This window comes from Camelus bactrianus, chromosome 1, assembly GCF_048773025.1.
Source record: "Camelus bactrianus isolate YW-2024 breed Bactrian camel chromosome 1, ASM4877302v1, whole genome shotgun sequence".
Lineage (NCBI taxonomy): Eukaryota > Metazoa > Chordata > Mammalia > Artiodactyla > Camelidae > Camelus > Camelus bactrianus.
In genome coordinates, this window is record NC_133539.1 from 65,192,723 (window position 1) to 65,216,076 (window position 23,354).

The 23,354-nt window shown below is 35.1% G+C and overlaps 1 protein-coding gene across 7 annotated transcripts in view; it reads left to right on the forward strand.

Moving 5' to 3' along the window:
* FGF12 (fibroblast growth factor 12) overlaps positions 1-23,354 on the forward strand; it is a 501,860-nt gene that overhangs the window by 407,920 nt on the left and 70,586 nt on the right. Inside the window, exon 4 of one of the 7 annotated variants that reach the window (XM_074365901.1) lies at positions 20,458-21,471. The exons of the other annotated variants lie outside the window; for them this stretch is intronic. Within the exon in view, the coding sequence (XP_074222002.1) occupies positions 20,458-20,649 (192 nt within the window). The 3' untranslated portion in view covers positions 20,650-21,471. Of the gene's footprint in view, positions 1-20,457; positions 21,472-23,354 lie in introns of those variants that run through there. 7 annotated transcript variants of the gene reach the window in all.

Here is a 23,354-nt window from a genome sequence, read left to right on the forward strand (position 1 = left end):
ACCAAGGTTTGTTAGCTAATTGCTGGGTTTTAATGTTAAGCAAATGAGTGTGAATTTTAACAACACTGTTCAAGAGCCTCTTTGGGAGCCTGCTCTTTCTGTTCCCCGTGGCACGCCTGGGGTTTCAAGCTATTTTCTGAATATGTTTTCTAATTCTTCAAGTATGAAGGTGGCGATCTCTGTTGTCTTTGGCATTCAGCCCCCTCTCCAATAAAATTAACTAGTCACCTTTTCAGAAAAACAGACCATAAGGCAAAATTTCCAGGGCCACCGCTACTGTTTTCTTCTTTACACACCCCTTTCCCTATAAAAGACAGATAATTCACATTTCCCTACAGGCTGCAGGAGAAATGACTTACTGAGTTTTCTGTCATCTGATTCTACATAAAATTACTATAGATGGAGAGAATTCATTTTATTAAAGTGTAATCTATTTGTAAGGAGTGTGCTAAAAACATGCCTTATGATGAAAACAAAAGAGAATTTTTTTCTCCCACTGCCCCCTTTCCACTTTGTTCAGTTAGGAATCGCTTTGATCTAGTCCTGGTTGTAACCTCGGGCAGGCCTGTGACATCTCTACAGCCCTACAGACACGTGAAGTCACAAAGAGTGTCAGTTCAGTAATTAGAATATAGCCCAAAGGTATTAATCCAAACCTTGAACTTGATTTATCAGCAGTTAACCCTTCCCTCGTAGAGTCTCTTTCTCACTGTCCCTTGCTACCAGCTGCTGTATTAGCTCCACCAGAGTCAGGGTGTTTTGTGGAGGGGAGGGAAGTTGTAAACAGAACATGGGTCTCATTTGTCTCAGCTTCATAAACCCTGGACCTTGGCGGGTGTTTAAAGTTGAGGTCTTTGGGTAAAACTTTCTTTTTCTTTCATGACTGCTTTCATGACATCTTTAAGGATTCCCTGCCGGATGCTCTCACCTGCAGTTCCCTTGACTGGCATCTCTGCTGCAGGTGGTTCCTTTGTAGCTCCTTCCTCAGCTCCTGGGCACCCTGTGGTGCACGTCCAGTCTCTTGGTGATGAGAAGCCTCTATCCTTGCGCCCCAGTTTAGCCTATGCAAGGTGATTCCGTCTCTGCCCTCCCCTCCCCTCCCCTCCCCTTTCCCTCCCATCCTTTCCCTTCTCTTCTCTCTCTGTCTCTCTCTATGGCACAGCTTAGATTTTGGTAAAATCTAACTTTCTTAGATGTGAGTCAGGCCCCAGTCCTCTGTGACTTTCTACTGCTGAGAGGTGGCACCCTCAACCCTTCCTCCAGACTGGTGGGAAAAGAGGGCTCACAGCACAGCAACGGCTTGCTCTGCAAAAACCTGATAACTAGTTTTCTCCAAATTCTATTTCTGACCCTTGGACCTCTGTTTGTATCTTCTAGTATCTGGGGGAAGGGTGTGCAAGAATAATAGAATATGTTCCCTTTCAACACCTATGTCAGTTCTACCTGTGGAGATTTGTCCGATACACAGAATTCACCCTGATAACCACTGTGCGAACTTCTCAATTAAATCTGAGGCAAGAAGAATCCTAGTTAAGTATGTTACATCTTTAAACAAGTTGAGTATGGAGAGAATTCCATTCATTGTGGTTTCTTAGCCGTTGATTTGGCACTAATAATTAGACACAATAGGATTTTTTTTTTTGAAGTACGGTTGATTTACCATGTTGTATTAATTTCAGGTGTACGAGGTAGTGATTCAGTTATACATATATATTTCATATTCTTTTTCATTATATGTTATTACAAGTTATTGAATATAGTTTCCTATACCGTCCAGTAGGGTCTTGTTTATCGATTCTGTGTGTAGTACCTTGTAGTTACTAGAGGGAGAGGGGAGGGCTAAATTGGATGTTTAAGATTAGCACAATAAGATTTTTGTGGGCGATCAAAGATGTATAAAATATAGCAGTTGTCTTCATGGGCACACAGCTTAATTGGGAAATCCAGATATGTTCAGTATAGATGAATTTACCTCTGATATTGCAGGTCAGACTACACTGAAGTGGCATCTTGTACTCTGGCAATCCATTTGATTCGGTACTTGCCAAAGGAAAAGGTAGTTTGGTAGGCATGGAGACATTTTGACATGATGATTTGGATTTGGCAGCTGATGGAGTTATTGATCTTTATCATAGAGATGCTTCAAGAAATGGAAGGTTGGGGTGGAGAAGGAAAAAAATCAAAGAGTAAATTAACCTGGAATATGTTACTGGTTGTATAATAAACTTATGCTGAGTCTACATATTTTATTACAATTTCTGTCTTCAAAAAGTTTTCACAGTGAAGGCAATTAAGCATTAGAGACAAATCTAAGGAAGTTTCACACCCAGTCTCTCCTACAAGATGGGCTAATGATTAAGAATTCTGACCCCAGTGTTCGCAGCAGCACTATTTACAATAGCCAAGACATGGAAGCAACCTAAATGTTCATTGACATATGATTGAATAACGAAGTTGTGGTGTGTGTGTGAACACTACTCGGCCATAAAAAAAAAAAATGCCATTTTCAGTAACATGGATGGACCTAGAGATTGTCATACTAAGTGAAGTAAGCCAGAAGGAGAAAAAAAAATACCATATAATGTCACTTATATATAGAATCTAAAAAATGAGACAAATGAATTTACTTACAGAACAGAAACAGACATAGAAAACAAACTTGTGGTTACCTGAGAAGAAAAGGGATAGATTGGGAGTTTGGGATTTGCAGATACTAACTGCTACATGTATAGAATAGATAAACAATGAGGTCCTACTGCATATCACATGGAACTATGTTCAATACCTTGTAATAGCCTATAATGAAAAAGAATATGAAAAGGACTATCCCTATGCTGTACACCAGGGATTAACACAACATTGTAAACCATGTATAATTCAATTTAAAACAAAAATGAATTCTGGCATTAGACCCAAAGTCCTAGGTTTGAATCCCTGGCTTGATTGTGAGATCCAGCACCTGCCTAATTTTCATTGCTATATCATATGCTGAAACAAACTTTTTCTTTAACCATTACCTAAAATTAAACTGTTTTCATTATTTTGTGACAAGAAACGATTCATATAGTTCTTATATTCTGTATGGTGAAATAGAATATTTGATTGTGTTTTTCCTTTGAGGAAATATTTTTAAACTACTCTCAATTTACAGAGTTCCTTAAAGAAGAAAAGACCCCCCCCACACACACACACACACATACACTCCTATTATAAACAGTTCCTTGAAGTCTTTTTTACCTCTCATCCATAAAATGTGCATATTCATAGTGGCACATGAAGGACTTACTGCGTTTTACCCATGTGCTTAGAATTTCCTTGTTCCAATCTAATATGTTTTGGGTTTGGTTAATAGCATGAATGTGTTCACCTCACTCAATCTTTTTTTTTTCTCTCTCTCTCTTTCTATTTTATGGATACGTTGGAAACTGCATTTTACATATAAAAAGTTGCTTTAAAGCCATTCACCCATAGCCTCAACATCTATTTTCACTGTAGTTCTATTCATCACCCAAACATAATTTAAGAAATTACAATGCAATTGTTAGCTTATTATGCAATATTTTCATTATAAAGATTTCCCCTTTTCAATTTCTTGGCAAAACTTTCTCTGATACTAGGCCAATATTTTTCTCTTCTGATTTTGTTTGGCAGTCATATTAAACAAGCTCAGGTCCATGACCTTGAAAACAGAACTCAATAGAGGAATTACCCTTGTGTATAATGAATTGACACAAGAAAAGCCACTCTGGTTGGATCTTAAATTCAACAAAGTAATTTGCTTGGAATCTTGAGAGAATGATTTTGTATCCTTTATTAGAATGTATTCAGCTGAGTAGTTGCAACTACATAAGTAACACTGATGGCGCTGCTAATCAGGGGAATAAAGATATGTGCATACACACACACACTACACATACATGTGATAAATCTGATTCATAAGTGACAGACATTTCTTGAGTTGCCAAGTGTTGATGACAGTATACAATATTCAGTTAATTTAGAGATACAAGATCTTCTTAGTTTTTCTCATTCACTACTTTCTCTCCTTATTTGGAACAAAGATTTATTTCATATATCATTGCTAGAGTAACTTCCAGCCAGCAATCTGCAAGTTTTTACTAGTCTACTCTTGAGCTATACAAATGTTTTCATACTTTCTTTGAAGGTATATAACAAATACTTCAAAATAATTTGAATCTTAATATGGATTATAACAAAATAATTAGACCAGAAGGCCAAGAATTAGAGCAAAAGACTAAGGTAGTCAATACTGGTATTTTCCAGACTTTTAAAAAAAATGAATGAACTCCAAATTACTTATGGTTTAAAAGCATTCCCTCTATAAACAACCATTAATGATTAAATCAATGATGCTAACCGCTGTTTTTACCTTTTCATTATATTTATGATCATGTATTGTATTTTCCCTCATGTAAAATTTCCTGGTTCCAAAAAATACCATTCCACACAGTTACTCTGTAATGTCTCTGTTCATTTTGCTGTTGTTTTACTATTGTTTTACAAATATAGAAGCTTTAGTGTCCTAAATCACAGGATAGCTTAAAGATTAGAATCCAGGAGTTCAATTTTTCAGTATTTATTACAGTGTCACACCCTCTCAGAAGTCAAGCCCAAGATTAAAAATAGAACACATACTATAGCTTAGAATTAGCTCACCCTATCTTGTGTAAAGTAACTTTGTATTTCTTATTATGAAATGTGGGAAATCCTGGTGTTTACTATGACTGCTGAGAAGCTGTTCTAAGGAGGACTGCTGGCAAGGTAGTGTTTTCTTCCTTAATTGTGAAAAGGTTTCCTAGTCAAGTGACTAGAACATTTGGCTAACCCAACTAACCAGCAAAATCAGCACCAGAAATGTCTTCATGATATAGATGAACTACATGTAATTGTCATTGTACCAAAGGTGGAGGCCAAAATGACTCTGATGCAAAGATATGGAGAAAGCCCTCCACTGGGAAAGAAAACTTTAAAAGTCAGAATTCTAGGATAATGTGGGATAAAGATTTAAATGAAATTACTTAAAAGTCAGGGATCTGCATCATGACAGGAAATATGTGTACGGCTAATACAGGGGATAGGACATTATCTGAGCCTCCGATATTGATGTAAAGATCATTTAGGGATGGACAGGCGATATTCTGATTGTTGCTGAATAGAAAGTTGAGTCTAAATAACAGAGTTGCACAACTGAGGCATGAATTGAAAATCCTGGTTCTACAGCCAGATACCAAGGCTGAGACTCTGATAGGGCTTTTAATACCACTAAAATTCTCCCAGAAGGAGATGGGTTGCTACTTATTTGATCAAATTAAATTCTAGAAAATTAGAAAATCATGTAGCAATAATGGTACTGATTTAATATTTTAAAGAATAACTGCATTATGTCACATTACCTTTGCATAGTGGCTTATGATTTAACAAGGACCATCCCCCTAGGAGAACCTTATATGTTAACCGATCAGAGCATAATTGCAGTTTATGAGCTTATGGACTGCAGCTATTGAAGTGTGAGATTTTCTAAGAGTCAATAGTGCTTGAAATCCACACTTTAAAAAGTTAGAATTGGTAAAAACTGGTATTAACTTCCATACAGCCACTAACCAGGTCAAAGTTAATAAAACGAAAACCGTCCAAAAGCTCAAGGTATCTCTGTTCTAATTGCCTGAGTTCAGGAATGCTCATTATTCATCTGTACTACCAACTGTCCATCTGTGCATTTATCCAAGGTAACTATATCAAATAAAACCATAAAGGAAATTATTGTCAAAGAAGAGTTTTAGAACCTACTTTACTATTTTTATGTTGTTACACAGGAATCTATTTTATTTTGGCTTAATTAAAATAGTTCAGAGATAGAGCATGTTGAAAGGAGCAAAGAAAACTTAAGAAGTTGTAAAAAGTGTTTTAAAAAATATTTTTATAGGGGGAGGGTATGGCTTAGTGGCAGAGTGTGTGCTTGGCACACACAAGGTCCTGGGTTCAACCCCTAGTACCTCCATTAAAAATAAATAAATGAGTAAACCTAATTACCCTCCCCTTTAAAAAAATTTTAGAAATGTTTTTACTTTAAAAGCATTAAATATATAGCATATGCCAAGTATTAAGTATATAGCATTTGCTAAAAGGCATGCAAATTGGCAGGCATCATTTTTAAAGTATAAAATCATGGATATGTATGCATATCCTAGTTTCTTTACAAAGTCTATATAAGTAAATTAAATATTTGTAAATAACTTATACTTACAAATATGTAAGTATCTACATATTAACAAGTCTGTCAGCGATAGGTTCGTGTGTGCACGTGCGTTTGTGTGTGTGAGTAAATGCAACACAAAATTTGAATAGACAGTACAAATCAATGAGGATAAATTATTGAAAAAATATCAAAGAATTTCTCCCCCTTACATATAACTTCTCTTTAAAAGAAAAAAGAACAATGTATATTTGGTTAGATCGTTGAAAATTTCATTGATTTAACTATTATAAAATTATCTAAATATGTAAATCAAAAGCTAGAAACCGAAGGAAAGACTCAGTCACAGGGGAAGTAAGACTCTGCCTCCCTGTAGCTATTTGCATACAATTATGATAGAAGAAGAGGACAGGATGAGGGCCAACTAGCTGGGTTCACTGTTCTCTGGCCTGAACTTGAATGTTGATGGCAATGAATTAATTCATCATCTGGAATAGCACAACCAGACAAGCCATAACAGTGATGTGCAGTTTCTCTCCTCACCAAAACTCATGTCAGAAAGCTCTATAAATCTCATTCAATGGGCTGTTTTACCTCCTTGGAGAACACCAAACAGAGTCCTCCAGGTGGGTGCTCTCATTAGACACCACATAACTCCAGGAAGGAGAGTTTCCATAGGTTTGAGACGCACCTTTCTAGGAAAAAAAGGTATGTGCTTGGCCATGTTTAGATTTAATGTAACAAATTTCTCTCTTTATGTGAAAAACTGGGAGTTAGAAATGAGAAATATGTAAGTTTAATCATTGGCAAATATTATTTTTAATGATTGCTTTTAAATGACTAAATTAAGTTTGCCTTTGATGATTCATCAGAAGTTGCAATAAAAATGGAAATAATGGTGGGAAATCAACTTGTGCCTCTACTTGATATGTCAGACAAAATCTGACTTGAATTCAGGTATTTTTTATCACATTAAATGTGAATTTAATTCATTGTAAAAATGTATGCTCTGATACACACATCAACATTATGAGTAGTGCATTGATAAATTCAAACTTTCCTAGGTACCATAATCACTTTCCCGTATAAATCAACCTACTCAGAAAATACCTAATATAAAGCTCAATAATGTTTTCTTTCCTCTGATCCTAGTTTTAATATGTATACCTCACTTCTAGACCTGTTCATTGGCCTTTCCTGGAAAAATTGTGAGAAAAGTCCACAGTGTTTATAACATTAATAATTTAAATTTTTCTATTACTTTAATAATAACAGACACTCTTTATCGAAGTCCTACTTAAAATGTGCCCAGCAGGCTGATAAATGCTCTGTTTGTAGTATTTCTTTGAATTGTCACCACAGCCTTTTATGGAAGTTTATTAACTTCCGTTTCACAGATAAGGAAACTGAGGCATCTACAGATAAAGTATTTTTTTCCAAGGTCTTACAGTTGGTAAGTGGTGGAATCACAATTCATACCCCGCTCAGCATGCCTCCAGAGTTCACGTTCTTACACTTCACATTAATGCCTCTCATCTGTCCAAGGCTGTGGCAAGTTACACATTCCGGTGGAACCTTAGCAAAAATTTTTCACTGCTACTTCATATTCCAAATAATATGGAGGAGTTTTATATGTGTTCAGTCGAAACCAAAACATAAGTATTTACTTGTTTATTTGTTATAACTTCTTTTGACTGAATTGTTAAACGTTTCATAGTGTAAACTGTTAGAGAAGTTTAACTCCATATGTAAATGTAAACATTTAATATCTTCCAACTTGATCTTTTCATGTTTACAGATTGGCTTGAGAATCTTGCCTTTTGCCTATTTGTGGAATTAGATATTTTGAGTTCAGAGGTAAACTACAGGTTATTCTAGTCCAGTATCATATCTGTACTTGTTCCCTAAAAAGCTTCTGTGATTATCTTAAGTGATAAATTTATCAAATATCCTATATTATCTCTCACTATGCTAAAAATAGCAATAACACATACATGTGATTGAATACCTATTATTTCTTTTACAAAAATGAATCACAATACTAAGGCAATGTTAGATATAACTGTTTTAAGCGTATAAATGAATAACAAATATTATGCTAACAGTAATTCAGGATTCATTCCTGTTATAAAGCAAATAGCTTTTATAACTGAAGTCATTCTTTGAGAAAAATGTCCTGCATTTTTTATGCTGAGAGTCTCAGGAAAACTTTAAACTTTCTCTGGATTAACATGAGATGGCAGGGCTCAATATATAATTCAAGTAACACAATCTTCTCTTCCAAATTCAGGCTTTAGCCCCACACAACCATTTTTTTAATCCTTTTTATTTCTTGAATGTATTTTTTATTCTTTTGGGGGGGGAGAGATAATTTGGTTTTTATCTATTTTAATAGAGTACTGGGGATTGAACCCTGGACCTTGTGCATACTAGGCACACATTCTACCACTGAGCTATGCCCTCCCCCCTTTAATCCTTTTTATTAATTCTCGTATGGACTTTAGTTTGTATTTCTGGACACATCTTACAGAAAATCAATAGAGCATCCTAATTTCCTCAAAGTCTTGGTTTCTAACCATTGGCTAAAGCTAAATTAACCAATTCTTTTTTTCCTTCCATTTTTCCATCCTTCTTTCTTCCTTTTTTCCTCCCTCTCTCCCTTCCTGTTGCCACTAAACTTATGTAATATTTGTTACTTTTGCTAGGATTCATGATTTGTCAACATTGTCTTATTTCCTCCTTCCCTTTTCTTCAAGAGGATTAGTTCCATGTCTGGGAGCAAAGTCCAGGATCGATAAAATTGTCTATCTGCTCTCAGAAATATTAACCTCTTTTGGAGGCTAAGTAGGTAAAATATACAATTGAGAGGAAGATTTTAGGTTCCAGGAGCTCTGGGAAATAAGACCATATCTCTTTATCCAGAGTCAGGTTATATTTCCTCTTCAGTGCAAAAGTAAGGAGATCAGATGACTTTTTGGTATATTTTACACGCCATTGATTAGAAATTATCTCTGAGTTTACTGATCAATTCATAAATGCATTTTCAAGGGAGTGGATTTTATATGGCTGAAATATTTACTAAACAACTAACTTGTCAATAGGATTTAGTTCCTTTTTGTTGCTTTCCTTGACATTAGGAACAAATCAGTTCCCTGAGGGTATAGTGGGAACAATCTCAGACAATAACATGAAAATCTCACTTAATGTGATGCTTTTTATTAACATTAATCTTTCTTGGGTTCTTTATCTTTCCAATTTCATTGAGATATGTGTCTCATGTGAATTAAGTAGCGGTTTTCAGAATATTTTTCCTGATTATCCACTCGCAGTTTTTTACCATGGTTGACACTGATCAAAATAAAGATGATCATTGTATTACTTAAAGACAAGTGATTATTTCTGAAATAGTTGACAGTAAAAGGCACCTTGACAAAGCTATTGATTCTAGTTAGAGGGAACCAACCTAGGTATGCACATTTTTATTCCCTCTGTCACTCTTGAGCTGGAAATACCATAGCCTTTCTTAAGGGCTTGGGTGTTTTATTATCTTGTCGATGAAAATTTCTTCCTTTGCTCCATTTAAAATATCTCTGGTTTATTTTTGAACACAGGGAATATTTGATCACAATTCCCAGTATGAAATAATTTCATGATTTTGAAGATAGACTTCCCTTTTTAACTGCTTTGTGTGTGTATGTGTGTGTGTGTGTGTGTGTAGATTAAACTTGATTTTTTTAAAAACATCACTTCATAAGGACAGACCATTTATTGTTGTTAAGTCCCCTTTATTTTTTTCCATTTAGAAGACAACACAAATGTGATAGGTTTTTATTTGCAATGGTAAACAAAATCAGGTAAGTTTATTTAAGAAAAGCCACCAAGAGAAGATGAGTCTAAGACATACTTACTGACTGAAATGGTAAATAATTTCTTCTTTTTTTTTAACTCATGAAGGCATTAGTCCAAAGCATTTTGTGATTATCTAATGTGTGTCTACTATTGTGCTAGATATAGAGAATATAAAAATGAAGCACGGTGGTCTGTGACTTTACATAATTCCCAGTCTACAGTAAATATAATCAAGAGAAATAATTAAATGTGTTATTGTTATCTTGTTTGCCAGTGTATTACCAATTCTTACATGAATTCGTAGTGCAGACTACTTCCTCCATAATTATATATGTTTTATTTTTGAGATATAATTTACAAACAAAGTACTCAAATCTTAAGTGTAAAACTCCTGTGTAACCATCACACAGATATATGGGACAGTCCCATCACCCCAGAAGTTTTCCTAGTGCCCCTTCACAAACTCCCCATGAAAAATTAACTACCTTTCTGATTTTTATCACATAAATTACTCTTATTTATTCTTGAACTTCATATAAATAGGATATATGTGCTCATTTGTATTTCTTTTTTTATTTAACTTAATGTTTCTGAGACTCATGTTTTTTGTTTTTGTTTTACTTTTTAATTCGTTTCAAAACTTTTATTTTTTAGAGCAGCTTAAGGATCACAACAGAATTGAGAGGAAGGTATGGAGATTTCCCATATGAATCAATGCATTTGTTTATCTCTAGGTAGTTCATGTTTATTGCTATATAATGTTCCTTCGTATGAATATATCACAGCTTGTTCATCCATTCTTCTGATGATGGACATTTGGGTTATTTCTAGTTTAGGGATATTGTAGATAAAGCTCTTAGACACGTTCTAGTCATGGTTTCTTGGTGGACATGTATAGTCATTTGTCTTTGGAATTTGCATCGGAATAGAATTCCTGGGTCATTGACTGGTATTTGTTTAGCTTTAGTAGATAGTGTCAAATATGTCTCCAAAGTTGTTGAATCAATTGATACTCCTATGTTACAGTCAAATGTAGGGATATAATAGTACAATAGATTTAAAAGCAAGATGCAGTGTGATTATGGCTGAAAGACACAACTTACTCTCCAGCAGAATCAGGATAGACAGTACCAGATGGTACAATCAAGGACAGTATTTGCACAGAGCACTCACTGCTCTAAGAGGGAGGAAAAAGGTGGGAAAGTAGATTTCAGGTGCTCTCATCACGCAGAAAACTATGTGAGGGGATATGCTAATTAGTTTGACTGTAGTTATCATTTCACTGTGTATATTTATGTCGAATCATCATGTTTATACTTTAAATATATACAACTTGTTCAAGAGTGAGTAGCTCTTTCTTGTGCTAAGAGTGAGAATCTTGTGCTAAATTGTATGAATTGTATGTTCCTGTAATATTTATTTGGCCAGCATGTGTGGTGCGGTGAAGACAAAGGAGTTTCTAGAGAGAGGGACAAAATATGTCAATTTTATTCCAATAGCTTTACATTATTGACTCATATTCATCTTAAGACCTTTAGTTTCCTTTATCAAAAGCCCACTATCATAAGCAATGACATGTTTTCACCTAGAAGTAGCATCTTCTGCTTTTGCTCTTTCTGGACACCAGTATCTAGACACCAGTAATTAAGTATGGTCCACTTGATTCCTGCATCTAAGAGAATTCTTTCTCTCCAACAGTACCTAAGGTTTTTGGCTCTTGAGGATTTTATTTTCTTTGTTTGATTCTAAATAAACAAGTATCCAAGTAATATCCTTCTTTTGTGGCCCACCCACTATGAATTTTAAAACACTCAGAATATATTTATTTGTCCCAAAATTTATTGAATTGTTTACAACATGAAGAAACCATCCATGTCACATTGTGTTTAAATTCTCTAGAAAAAGAAGGTTGTAGATATAGTCGCCTATTATTTTTGATACTTTTTCTAACGAACAATTTTCTAAATGTAATTATCATTGAATTAATGTTAACAAAGTATGAAAATTATTGTCATTAATTAGATATACAAGGTATGATCAGAATTTTAAGGCAGAAATTTTTTTTGTCATTTAATTTATAAAATATTTTAATATTATTTATTTTTCAAAAATCATTTATGCATTGTTTTCTTTGAGAATAGTCTCTGGTGACCGCATATGAAGGTGCTCTGTTTTTTTGTCCTAACTGTAACTTACATCAAACCCATCAAAATCGTGACTCTTGTTTTTTTCTGTGTGCATATTCAACAAGGTAATGTTTAATGCTATAATACAGCCCACAGTCAAAAACATGTTTCTTGGAATTTTTTTTCCTCAGCCAAATGTGGCATATTCAGGGCCACAGAACCAAATTTAAGAGGTTATCAGAATGAAAAATAGAAAGGCACATTTTGGCATCCCCTCAAAAGTTGGGTAATGTGTCACATTTAATATAACTCCAGATGTAATATAAATGTTATTTGAATTCTCAGTGTTTCAGATTATCCACATAAGTGCACACTTTGGGTAGAATGGAGAACTGAGTGTATATATGAATCAATAATAATGTTGTTTTAAAAATATATTTTAAAGTATCAGAGCAATGACACCCATGTCTAAAACGTTCTCTGTTCTGGCTAGACTCCAGCCGCTCATTGGTCGGGTCCCTTTTGTATTACACAAAGGTGATGATGCCATTTGATGGCTTTTGAGGCAAAGTGCTTGAAAAGAGCCCCAAATTGCCTTTGGTCAATGTCATGTACAAATGGATAGGGATGTGAGTTATAATGATTGCCTCATTTTTCAGACAGCATTGAGAAGTCATCTTATTTACCTCTCCCGTTTTTGTAGTCATAGTGTCATCAGAAAAAGAGAGAAGCTTGTTCTTTCCAGTTTGAAGATACTATGAATGGAAACAGTCTCAACTCATCCAAAGAATTAGTGCAAATAATGTCTTTTCAAGCACCACACAAAATAATCTATGTTCCCTAGCAAGGAAGGCTGGAGTTTTCAAGGAAGTCATTCACGAGAACCAGACTCTATGTGTTGAAAAACAAATTTCCTCTATTCCTAAGGTCTCTGTATTATGTATCTAAAGATAGTATTCCAGACTTTACCTACTGTTCATGAAGTGTACAGAAATCCTTTTAGTGCATTGCTGTATTTTAAATATTCTCAAAGGGCTGAGTCAGGAAATTATACCACAGATTTGACTCACACCAATTATTTGATCAAACTTAATCTTTTTATCCACATATGTTTGTAGAGTACCGGCAGCATACAGTGTTGTATATAAATATGATTACAGGCAAGTTTTAAAAACAGAATACTTGATTCACACCAGAGCTTTCTAGGATCGTATTTTATTAGTTCGATTGGCATTTAATGAACATCTGCTTTGCGAAGGCTCTGCCAAGGGCCATGAAGGTTATCTCACCCTCTCTCAAAGAGCTTATGATTATAATTACAAAAATACAGGGTGCTGCATTTCTTTAGGCTTTACAATAAAAAAATGCCACCACATTCATTGTTTAATAATTAGAACCGTTCCATTTTAGTCGTGGGGGGCTGATTCATCGTGACTTATGCATTTGATAACCAAGCCTCATGTTGAGTCCAGAATGGCTGCTAAAACTAAAGTACTGAAAACTCTTGGCTAAACAATGAATAATCACCAGTTGTAATGGTAGATAGAAAGTGGCTACAGTAAATATGATTCGTCAACTCGGTAGGAATTGATGATAGACCAATTTAGTTATGTTAGGCAATAATACTGTGCCTTCTAAAGCATTACTACCTGAAGATTTTATCATTACTATTAGTCTGGAATGCTATTAAACAAAGTTAAAGGGAAACTATGGATAATTTAAAAAGCTTTAATTGTCTGAAATACTTAGAATAGCTTAAAGCCATGTTCTGGAGAATGTGATAAGTACATTCAGTGTTAACACTTGTGCAACATGAACAGTGACACTTCCTATATTCAGATAACTTGAAAATGTCAGGTGAAATCAGTTGCAAGGAGAACATGAAAACTTCCATATTGGGCCACATCTATGTATCTTAAAATAGCTTCAGAAAACAGGTTTGAGAACTATCAAGATTGTTCTCTATGACAGTGTTTCAAGTTCAGTGTATATCTTAAACATGTCTAGGTTTTTAATGACTGTTTATTCATTCCCCATTTGTGATTTTTATATCAGCCTCTTTTGAGTCTGTATATGGTACCTCATGGTTGGGTAAAATTTGTTCCCTGGGAAACTGATGTTGATAATTTGGCTCCGTTGATAAGAGACAGTAGTATGCAACAGAAAAGAATTGCTGAGCCATTTATCCCTCCCTGAGAATTATCATGACTGATCATAAAATATAAAAGGAGGGAGTGTTGAAGGGTCATGTAGTTTAATTTATTAAGCAGTGGCAGTGTATGTGTCCTCATAAAGAACATGTAGGTATTTATCTATCATCTGCTTTACCCATGTGGCAGGAATTCTGTTTCAGAGGCTAAACATTTTCCATTTTCAACATCCCTCAGTAATGGTAAGGTCTTATTTAGAACCAAAATTCACTTCACTCCTTTGGTCTTAATTTCTCCACTAAGCCACATAGAAGTTGTTGACTAGCTCTTACGTAAGTCCTTTCCAGATTTAGCATCTTTGATTTTTCATACATTCCTCGTTAAATATGGTAGAATCAATAAACCTATAATAGAAGCATTAATTAAATTCTCGACCCAGAATTGTCTTGCTCCTGGATCTCTAGGTGTGGATTTCAGAAAGCTGTCAGCAAAATATGTGCCACGTGCCACCGTACAGACCCACATTGCTGGTATTCTCTCCTTAAGCTGTTTTGACAGGGAGAAAGTTGGCTGACCTTTAAATAGTATTGTATGCATGCCTATGAGGTGAGCAGAGTTGATAGAGCCAAATCTGATTGCATACATGGATAACTGCAAAACATAATAACCTTTAAGCTAATAGACTCTGAATGAATGTTTCTGTAGCCAGGTAGAAAGACAAAATTACTTACCAATGTAATACTTTACAGGGAAGAAACAATTATTCAAGGCTGAAGTCTTTTGGGCATGCCAAATGCGCAAATCTGCTTGTTGAGTATCTGGGACTAGACTGGAAACGTGCCTACAGGATTGGGCACGCAGCTCTTTTCAATGTCTCAGCACTTTCTCACCTCACCAGGCTTTTATCCGCAACATTCTGTTTTGTTTCTTCAAGTTGTTTTAGGTTTTCTTACCCTTTTGAAGATTACAATTCCTTGGGTTCGAGCATGCTTTTTGAGGAACCATCTTAAAACAAAAGCTGTAAGTTCTGGTAGATATTTTGAAACTGGGTTTATGTTCTGAAGGTATTAAATAACATGGAATTTTCTAATGAGATGAGATTTGTTAGAAAATTCTGGACTGGGAATTCTAGAGATTTGGGTATGAATTCTCCCAAAGTACCTAATGTTTTGGTTTTGATGGCTACTGACACAATCCCTACACTTTCCTAAGGCAATTTATAGAAAGTTGATGAATAAAATGGATATGAAATGGAAATCTCCAATCGTGAAATCAGAGCTTCATTCATTACAGTAATCACTTTCTTTTTTTTCACTATTATGTTTATTAGGTTGTTTAGTAGTTAAGTACCTCAAAGCAAGGGCTTGGCTGTCACTCTGACTTTAGGAGGTCTGGCAGAGGTGGAATGTCCTCCAATTTGTGAAGCCCTTTCTACATCTCCAGGAATTGTTGTTGACTCTCTCTTCTAGCCCTCCGTTGTACTTACTGTTCATGACTGCTACTCTAACACAGATCAAACTGCATTAAATTCTGCCATTTCCTCGTCTCCCTGGATGACTACCATACGATTCCTTAAGAGTGGAGACCATGTCTTTGCATCTTTCTGTTTCAGTGCCTTGCATCCTACCTAGCATGTAATTGATAGCCAATAAATGTTCGCTGAATAAATAATTCAAATGTGCTTGATCAAATACGTAATAACTGCCTGCTTAAATATTTGGGGGGTTCACACCTAGCCGTAAGGGACATCCCATAGGATCTCAGAATTGGAATCTTCAAAAGGGGAAAATGTTGCTTTGTTTGAGAGATAGAATTCTGTCCATGTACAGAAAATAACCATTGGGTTCAGAGAAAACTCAGACTTGGGTTGCTCTGGATGAAGAAGGTAGAACTGGATTGATAGCTCTATCTGTTGGGTGTATCTAGCAACATGAATTTTAAATTAAAAAAATTACGTATCATCTAGGCTTAGATTCTGGATTTTAAAATCAGCATTTGTTTTGGCTTCATTTGATCTTATTGTGCATGTCTTCTTTCATGTTTATCAAACTAAACTTTTGTCAATACTTTAAAGTGATTTATTCCCTTTTGAAGAGGTAAGATATTTATTTAACTCAAACATATAAGATATAAAACAGTATTCAGTGAGAATCTCCATTCCACCTGTCTTCAGCCACTCTTTCCTACCGGCCACTAAGATTCTAATGTTCTTATGTGTGGGGCAGAGAGTTCTGTTTTGTTTTCATATATAATCAGGTAGGTCTGTTTACTCCACTTGGTTTCAAAAGACAGACACTCTCCACACTATTGCTGCACTTTGCTCCTTGCACTTGACTGTATTACCTGGAGATTGTTCCGTATCAGTGCACAGGAAGTTTCTGTACTTTGTGAGTCGTGTGGTATTGCGTTGTCGTCTTTGCCGTTCGTGATTTTATCAGTCCCATGTCGGTGAAGATTTGCTTCATGTTTTTGCTATTATAAACAATAGTGGCGTCACTAAGTGTACATATTTGCTTAATTAATGTCTTCCTTACTTATGTCCTTATGTTCCTAAATATTTAATGCAATGACTGACTTCTTTCAGCAATGTCTCTGCTGGGTCCCGCAGGCTCTGATACAGTTTATTTTCACTATTGGTTTTGAGATATTGTGTAATTTGGGTATTAATCTCTTTTTTGACTGAAGGTGTAAGTAAGAATATTTTAAAGTATCAGGTGTTGTTTTCTAATTTCATTGTTAATTTCCAGTTCTGTCAATATGTGATCAGAGAATGTTGTCGTTACTCTTTTCCTGTTTTGATGTTATCTGTGTTTTGTGCATAACCATAAACAAGTCAATTTTTATGAATATTCAGTGGCCACTAGGAAAGAAGGTCTGTTCTCAGTTTTATTTTGGTCTGCTGTGTTTATTACATGCTTAAATGTATGAATGTTGTTGCTTCTCTGCTACTTGGTGCCTGTCTAATCGTAGCTCTTTAGTCTTCATAGTTTCATTAAATGTTTATTTTTGTAACTTGTAACGACAGTTCTTTGAATTTTCTAAGAACTTTCCTTGTTGCCTTGAATTCACCCTATTATTACAGTGATAACTTTTGTTCTGTTGTTTGCATTCGCTTGGTATATTTTTTCCATTTTTTAATCTCAAATTTTCTGAAGCACTTTGTTTTAGGTGCTTTTCTTCTATATAGTACAGAGTGGGTTTTGCTGCTTGCTGCAACTTGAAAATATTTTTCTTTAATTGTGAGTTTGGCCTATATGCATTTTATTCTTTAAAGAACTTTTTTTCATTCCAGTCAAGAGCCAGACACTATTCCAGATGTTGGGGACACAGCAGTGAGCAAAACAGACCACTCTGCCCTCTCGGTGCTATTATCAGGGAATATGTATTTAATATTAATTGGATGTTATTTCATGTTATGCTCTTCTGTCTTTAAAGCTTTTTGCCCTCTTTTTCCTTGCTGTAGGCTATGTGTGTGTGCAGTTATGTGTTGCTTCTGATAATTGGAACACTGATATTCTTGACATAGTATGACTTTTATATTCTAAATACTTTCAATCCTCTATTTCTTTAAACGATATTTGATTCTCCACTATAATCAATGATGGAATAAGAAGTTTTTCCTCATATATATATAATTGAAGTATAGTCAGCTTGCAATGTTGTGTTAATTTCTAATGTACAGCATAATACATACATACATGAACATACGTATATTTGTTTTCATATTCTTTTTCACCATAAGTTACCCCTATCCTCTACTCCTTCACCTGATTTCAGTTAATTACATAATCTTTCTTAGTGTTTTACTTTGAGCTATTAAATATTCTTATATCCCATTACTTATTTTGAAGAATTAAAAATACCTTTCAGCCCAGGTATTGAGGTGAGAAAACCTCCATACTAGCGCCCTCTCCCGCCCATGGTCAGGGTATGTAGCGTTTACAGTCTCTGTGGTCACTTTAATCCTTGCATATGTTTAAATCTTGCTGCCGCAAGTAAGTAGGTTGAACTTTCTGTACTTACCTTTTTGTGTAGTCTTCTAAAAAATATCTCTTTGCTGAATGAAATTCTTTCTCAAGAAGTACTCATGGGAGCAATGTCCCCTGAATTCTTGAATGTTAAAAATTGTTTTCTGTTAGTATTTGTGCTTGAACAACACTGTGGCTGGATAGGAAATACTTGCGTTATTTTCTTCCCGTGAAGATTTCTGTGGGCATGGTGCCACTGCCTTCTAGGATTGAATGTCGCTCTACGGATATCTAAGGTCAACGTTATTTTTCCCTTCTTGTAATTGACTTGTTTCTATTTCCTGACAGCCCCAAAGGATCCTTTCTTTATCCTTGAGGTTAGTTGCTTTAAAGGGATATATCTTAAAAGATAAAACCAATGTCCTTTTTGTGGCCAAAAACATAATGATGCTATCATAAAATGAGAAATTATAAGTAATATTAAAAAATAGAGATGAAGAGCTCTGAGAAATTGGAGGTTTTTTTTTTTTTTTTTTTTTTTTTTTTTTTTTTTTTTTCTGACAAGGTATCCAGCTAAGTTTCTCATAGGATTTAAGCTGAGCCTTGAAGGATTAGGACATGGGAAACTCGGAGGGAACAGGATTCAGGTGGATGGAAATGGAAAACTGTGATATCATCATTGTGCACTAGGTCATCTATTTTACTAGATGCCACAAACCTTAAAGTCAGCAAATACTGCTGGTTTGTCATTTTATCCCTTGAAACTCCTAGCGAAATCTTTTACATATAATACGAGCTACGTTCGTATTTATTGTTGCATGTAATCATCCTTATTTGTAGCAGGTAAACATATTTAAATTGGTTTTCAGAGTAAGAAACAACTTTATCATCAGAAAATCATCTCAATTCAGTGAAAAGTTGAGGTTCCTAGGTAGATGTGTGGAATTAGGGAAAACCAGGCAAGTCATCATAGCCTTAGACTAACACTGATTTCACTTATCTTTTCTGAATGACAATTATTTTCACTACCGGGCTAGAAAAATCCAAAAAGCTCTCCAATATATGATAAAAAGATATAAGATTCATCACTCATTGTGCTTCTATTGAATAACAAACATATGGAAGAATCAAGCATGAATGCACCTGTTTTTCCCTATTTCCTCTGAGCCTTCAGCACTCTAATGGATTTCCGTAAGGGTAGGGATTTAACCTGCACAAAGTCTATGAAAAATTTATAAGACAACTTTCCTTGTTGAGTTCTGTTCTGCCGGCAAGGCTGGATCGTGAACTTCCATGAAGAGACTTCATTATTTCTGAGATCTCCATCCCTGCACACTCACTGTCAAATACAGCTCCTTTGCCTTTTATTCTACCCCGCTCCCACAAAGCCTTCAGATACTCACTGGGCTTTCCAACCTTAAACTTACTTGTGATTTGAGTTTACATGGTTGGCAGGATTAGCAATCTGTCACCCACTTGGAGAGCTCTTGGCTTGGGTAAGCTCCACACAATTAATAGTTTTGCCCCAAATTGGTATTAAAAGAGCAGACTGAGTTGCAGTAACTTCCCCCATCATCATTCTTTTCACTAAAATTCAGTGTAGGAGTTCAGAGATTTGTCTTTAGTTTCTTAGTTGGAAAAACATTGAAATGTTTTTGAAATCTATTGAAATCAGTAGTTCTGAGATACCGTAGTTCTGAGTAATACAAACAAAATAAATTCGTTTTTATCATTTTTTCCTTACCATTAATCTTCAATGGTGTTATCGCGAGTGCTATCATTTATATACAAGCCAAACAGAGAATGGAAAAGAGCTAGCATGTCATTCATCCTCTAGATATTTATTGGGCTTGACTGATATTTTGAGTCATGCACACTTCTAGATGCTCTACGTGGACATTATGTCTTTTGCAAGTAGGAAGACTGGGACAAGTTCTGCACTGAGCAGGCTCTTTGGGATTGGGACTTTGATCCGCATGACTCTGAAACCTCGGCTCTTTCCAGGACGCTGGGCTGCCTTCTCAACTGAGTACCGTTTGTAGGCAATTTACTTCCCATTAGATTTGGGAGAATTAGATTAGCTTAGGCTTGACTTGGCATGAGTCACAGCACAGCACTTTACAAAGATTGCCATTGATGGTGTTTTTCAGAAGGATTACGTGTGGGGTGACCAGAGGATCACTGAGTTAAACTTCGGAACCGTCAGGAACCGTTGGAGCTGCTGTCGGATGATGGAAAGAGCAAGATATTTACTTGTAATAGAAAGACCTTGGATTCATCCCCAGCTTCACTTCCATCTAGGAGGCTTCCTTGCCGGAGCCTCCATTTACAGAGCTGCCTAGTGGCAGGGTTTTTATGCACATCAAAGAAGATAACTGAAGTATTTCCATTTAATGAAATTTCTTTTTCTTTTAGTCCTGCCCTCTTATTTTCCAGATAACAAAACTGAGGTCTGGAGAAAAAAAAAAAAGAAATCAACGCATCCCTGCAGATACAGATCATTAGAGAAACAAGTAGAGCTTACAGATTAATAGATAAACTCGTTCCTTATCCATTACCTTCATGGTTAGTGGGAAGGAGCGGCCATGCATCTTAAAGTCTGAGTTTCAAAAATATGCCCTTGTGAATGGAAAGTCATAAGAAAAAGGAAAGATATATTTGATTCACTACTGAATTCTCGAGGTATTATGTGAGTATTTGTTTAGAGTCAGCTAGGTCTGAGGCATTCAGCGGTGGAGTGAATCTACAAGTCCATCTAAGAAATTAGCTCTGCATTTAATAAAAAGCAGTGGGCAGTCAGTACTGAGTTTGGTCTGTTTTCTGCTGGTCAGTAATTCATATCCTACGAGCTGATTAATGTAGTCTTGCTATATGATTGTTTTCTACTTTTACATCCATCACCTTTTGCTGTAACAACCCTAAATATATGAAAATACAAATTTAAAGTGTTTATTCTGAGCTCTACACAGCACATCATAACTCATAACGTCATCTTCTCTCAATGCTGCTGATGCTCTGACTCTTGATTTTTAAATATTAGCTTAGTAAAAAAGGGACCTGTCACCTGTCCAAATAGTCGTTTTCAGATATTTTATGCATTTCAAGGTTTATTCAGCACGACTGAAAGCTGCATCAATAATATATCAACAGCATTTAAAATAAAGAGAATTCAGAATTCTGTCAGAGATAATTGCCAGGGCCTGAGAGAATGGTATAGGTTTTTCCTTCACAATAAAATTAATCAAGGGTACTATTCCAGGTAAACTTTCAGTTTTTCATATTTAATCAAAATTTAGCAATGTCTAGAGACTATAAATCTAAACTATTTTATTCAGGTGCTCAAAGATTAGAAAGGTAAATGATTTTCTTAAGTAGGTCACCCTTAATTTAAAGTGTTTAGTTTTATTAAAGCTTTAATTCTCATTTTGGAAATTTTGAGACCATATCTACTAAACTTATTTTTCAATTCTATTTTCACTATCTGAGAGGTCATCTTTCCTGATATAAGGAATTAATCTAATTTGTCATTCGTTGCATTTTAGGGCTTCCTCCTGTTCTTTTAAAATTATACACTGAGGCTTTTAACCTTATGAATATAAAAAATAAAGCGATAAAAAGGAAGAAAGCTTTTTATTCTACCTGAAATTTCAGGTCAATCTGACATAAGATCTTATCACAATTAACCATAGAAGCACAAGAATATTAAATAAAAACCTTTTGATTTTTCTATTCTGAGAATCTTCAGGTGCATTGGAATTATTGTTACTGAGAGTTTCTTACTATTAGCTCTGCATCAAAGGCATATGTTCTCTTTAATTTTTGCCAGATTATATTATCATCATTATTTCTCAAGGTATATTTTACATATTTGTCTTTTAGCCAATGAACTAAGTATTCGAAGGCAATTCCTGCTCTCCAATGATATGAAGTATAAAATATGCCAGAGTGATGCAAGAAAACTTAAACAAAAGAAACCCCATAAATCAACATACTCTTGATTTGTAGGGAAATGGCCTAAGTAGAATATGAAAGAGTAACAGCAAATATGTGTCTGTGTGAATAGGTGGCCATGGAGACACCTACATTTCACATCACATGACTGAGATAGTCACACATTCCTAAAATTGGACAATGACATTGTTAAAATGTGTATCTGATTAAGTAAGTCTGGAGTAGGGGCTGGGATTCCTCAGTTCAGTTCAGTTCCTAGGGATGTTGTTATGGTTGCGCTGTTGAGGTAGCAACGTATTAGGTAATAAGCTCCACCACAAGCACAGCATTTTAAATACTGCAACATTCTTTCTCACATAATGTTTCATCTAATTTTTACAGCAGTTACATAGGACATGTGAAAGGAGATATATCTACAAATGAACTTATTTGCAAACTGGAAATAAAGTCACAGACATAGAAAAACTATGGTTACCAAAGGGGAAAAGAGTGGGGGTGGGGCAGGGGGTAAATTAGATGATTGGAATTAACATAAACACATTTCTACATATAAAACATATAAACAACAAGGACCTACTGTAGAGCACAGGGAACTATATTCAATATCTTATAATAACCTATAATGGAAAAGAACCTGAAAAAGAATATATATACACACACGTATATGTATAACTGAGTCACTTTGCTGTACATCTGAAACTAGCACAACATTGTAAATCAACTATACTTCGGTTTAAAAATTTTTTTAAAAGGAGATACATTTATTTTGCAGATGAGAAAACTAAAGTAAACTTGACTTTTTCAAACTTTTCAAGTGTGTTACTAGTCTGTAAATACGGTACAAGAACTCTATTCAGACTCTGTGAACAGATCTTTTTCATTCATATAATGTTCCAAAGCTGTATGAGAATAATATGTCTTAGTTTATATTCCTTAATTATCCAGATTGTTTATAACACCCATTTTCATATTTTTCGTAAGAATTTATATTGACTTTATTTTATGCTATTTGAATTGATTTTCTCAGTCTGCAGATCTGTTATTAATTTTCAAAATTGTTGTACTGTGTTATTTAGTAATAAGTGATATTTGGCTT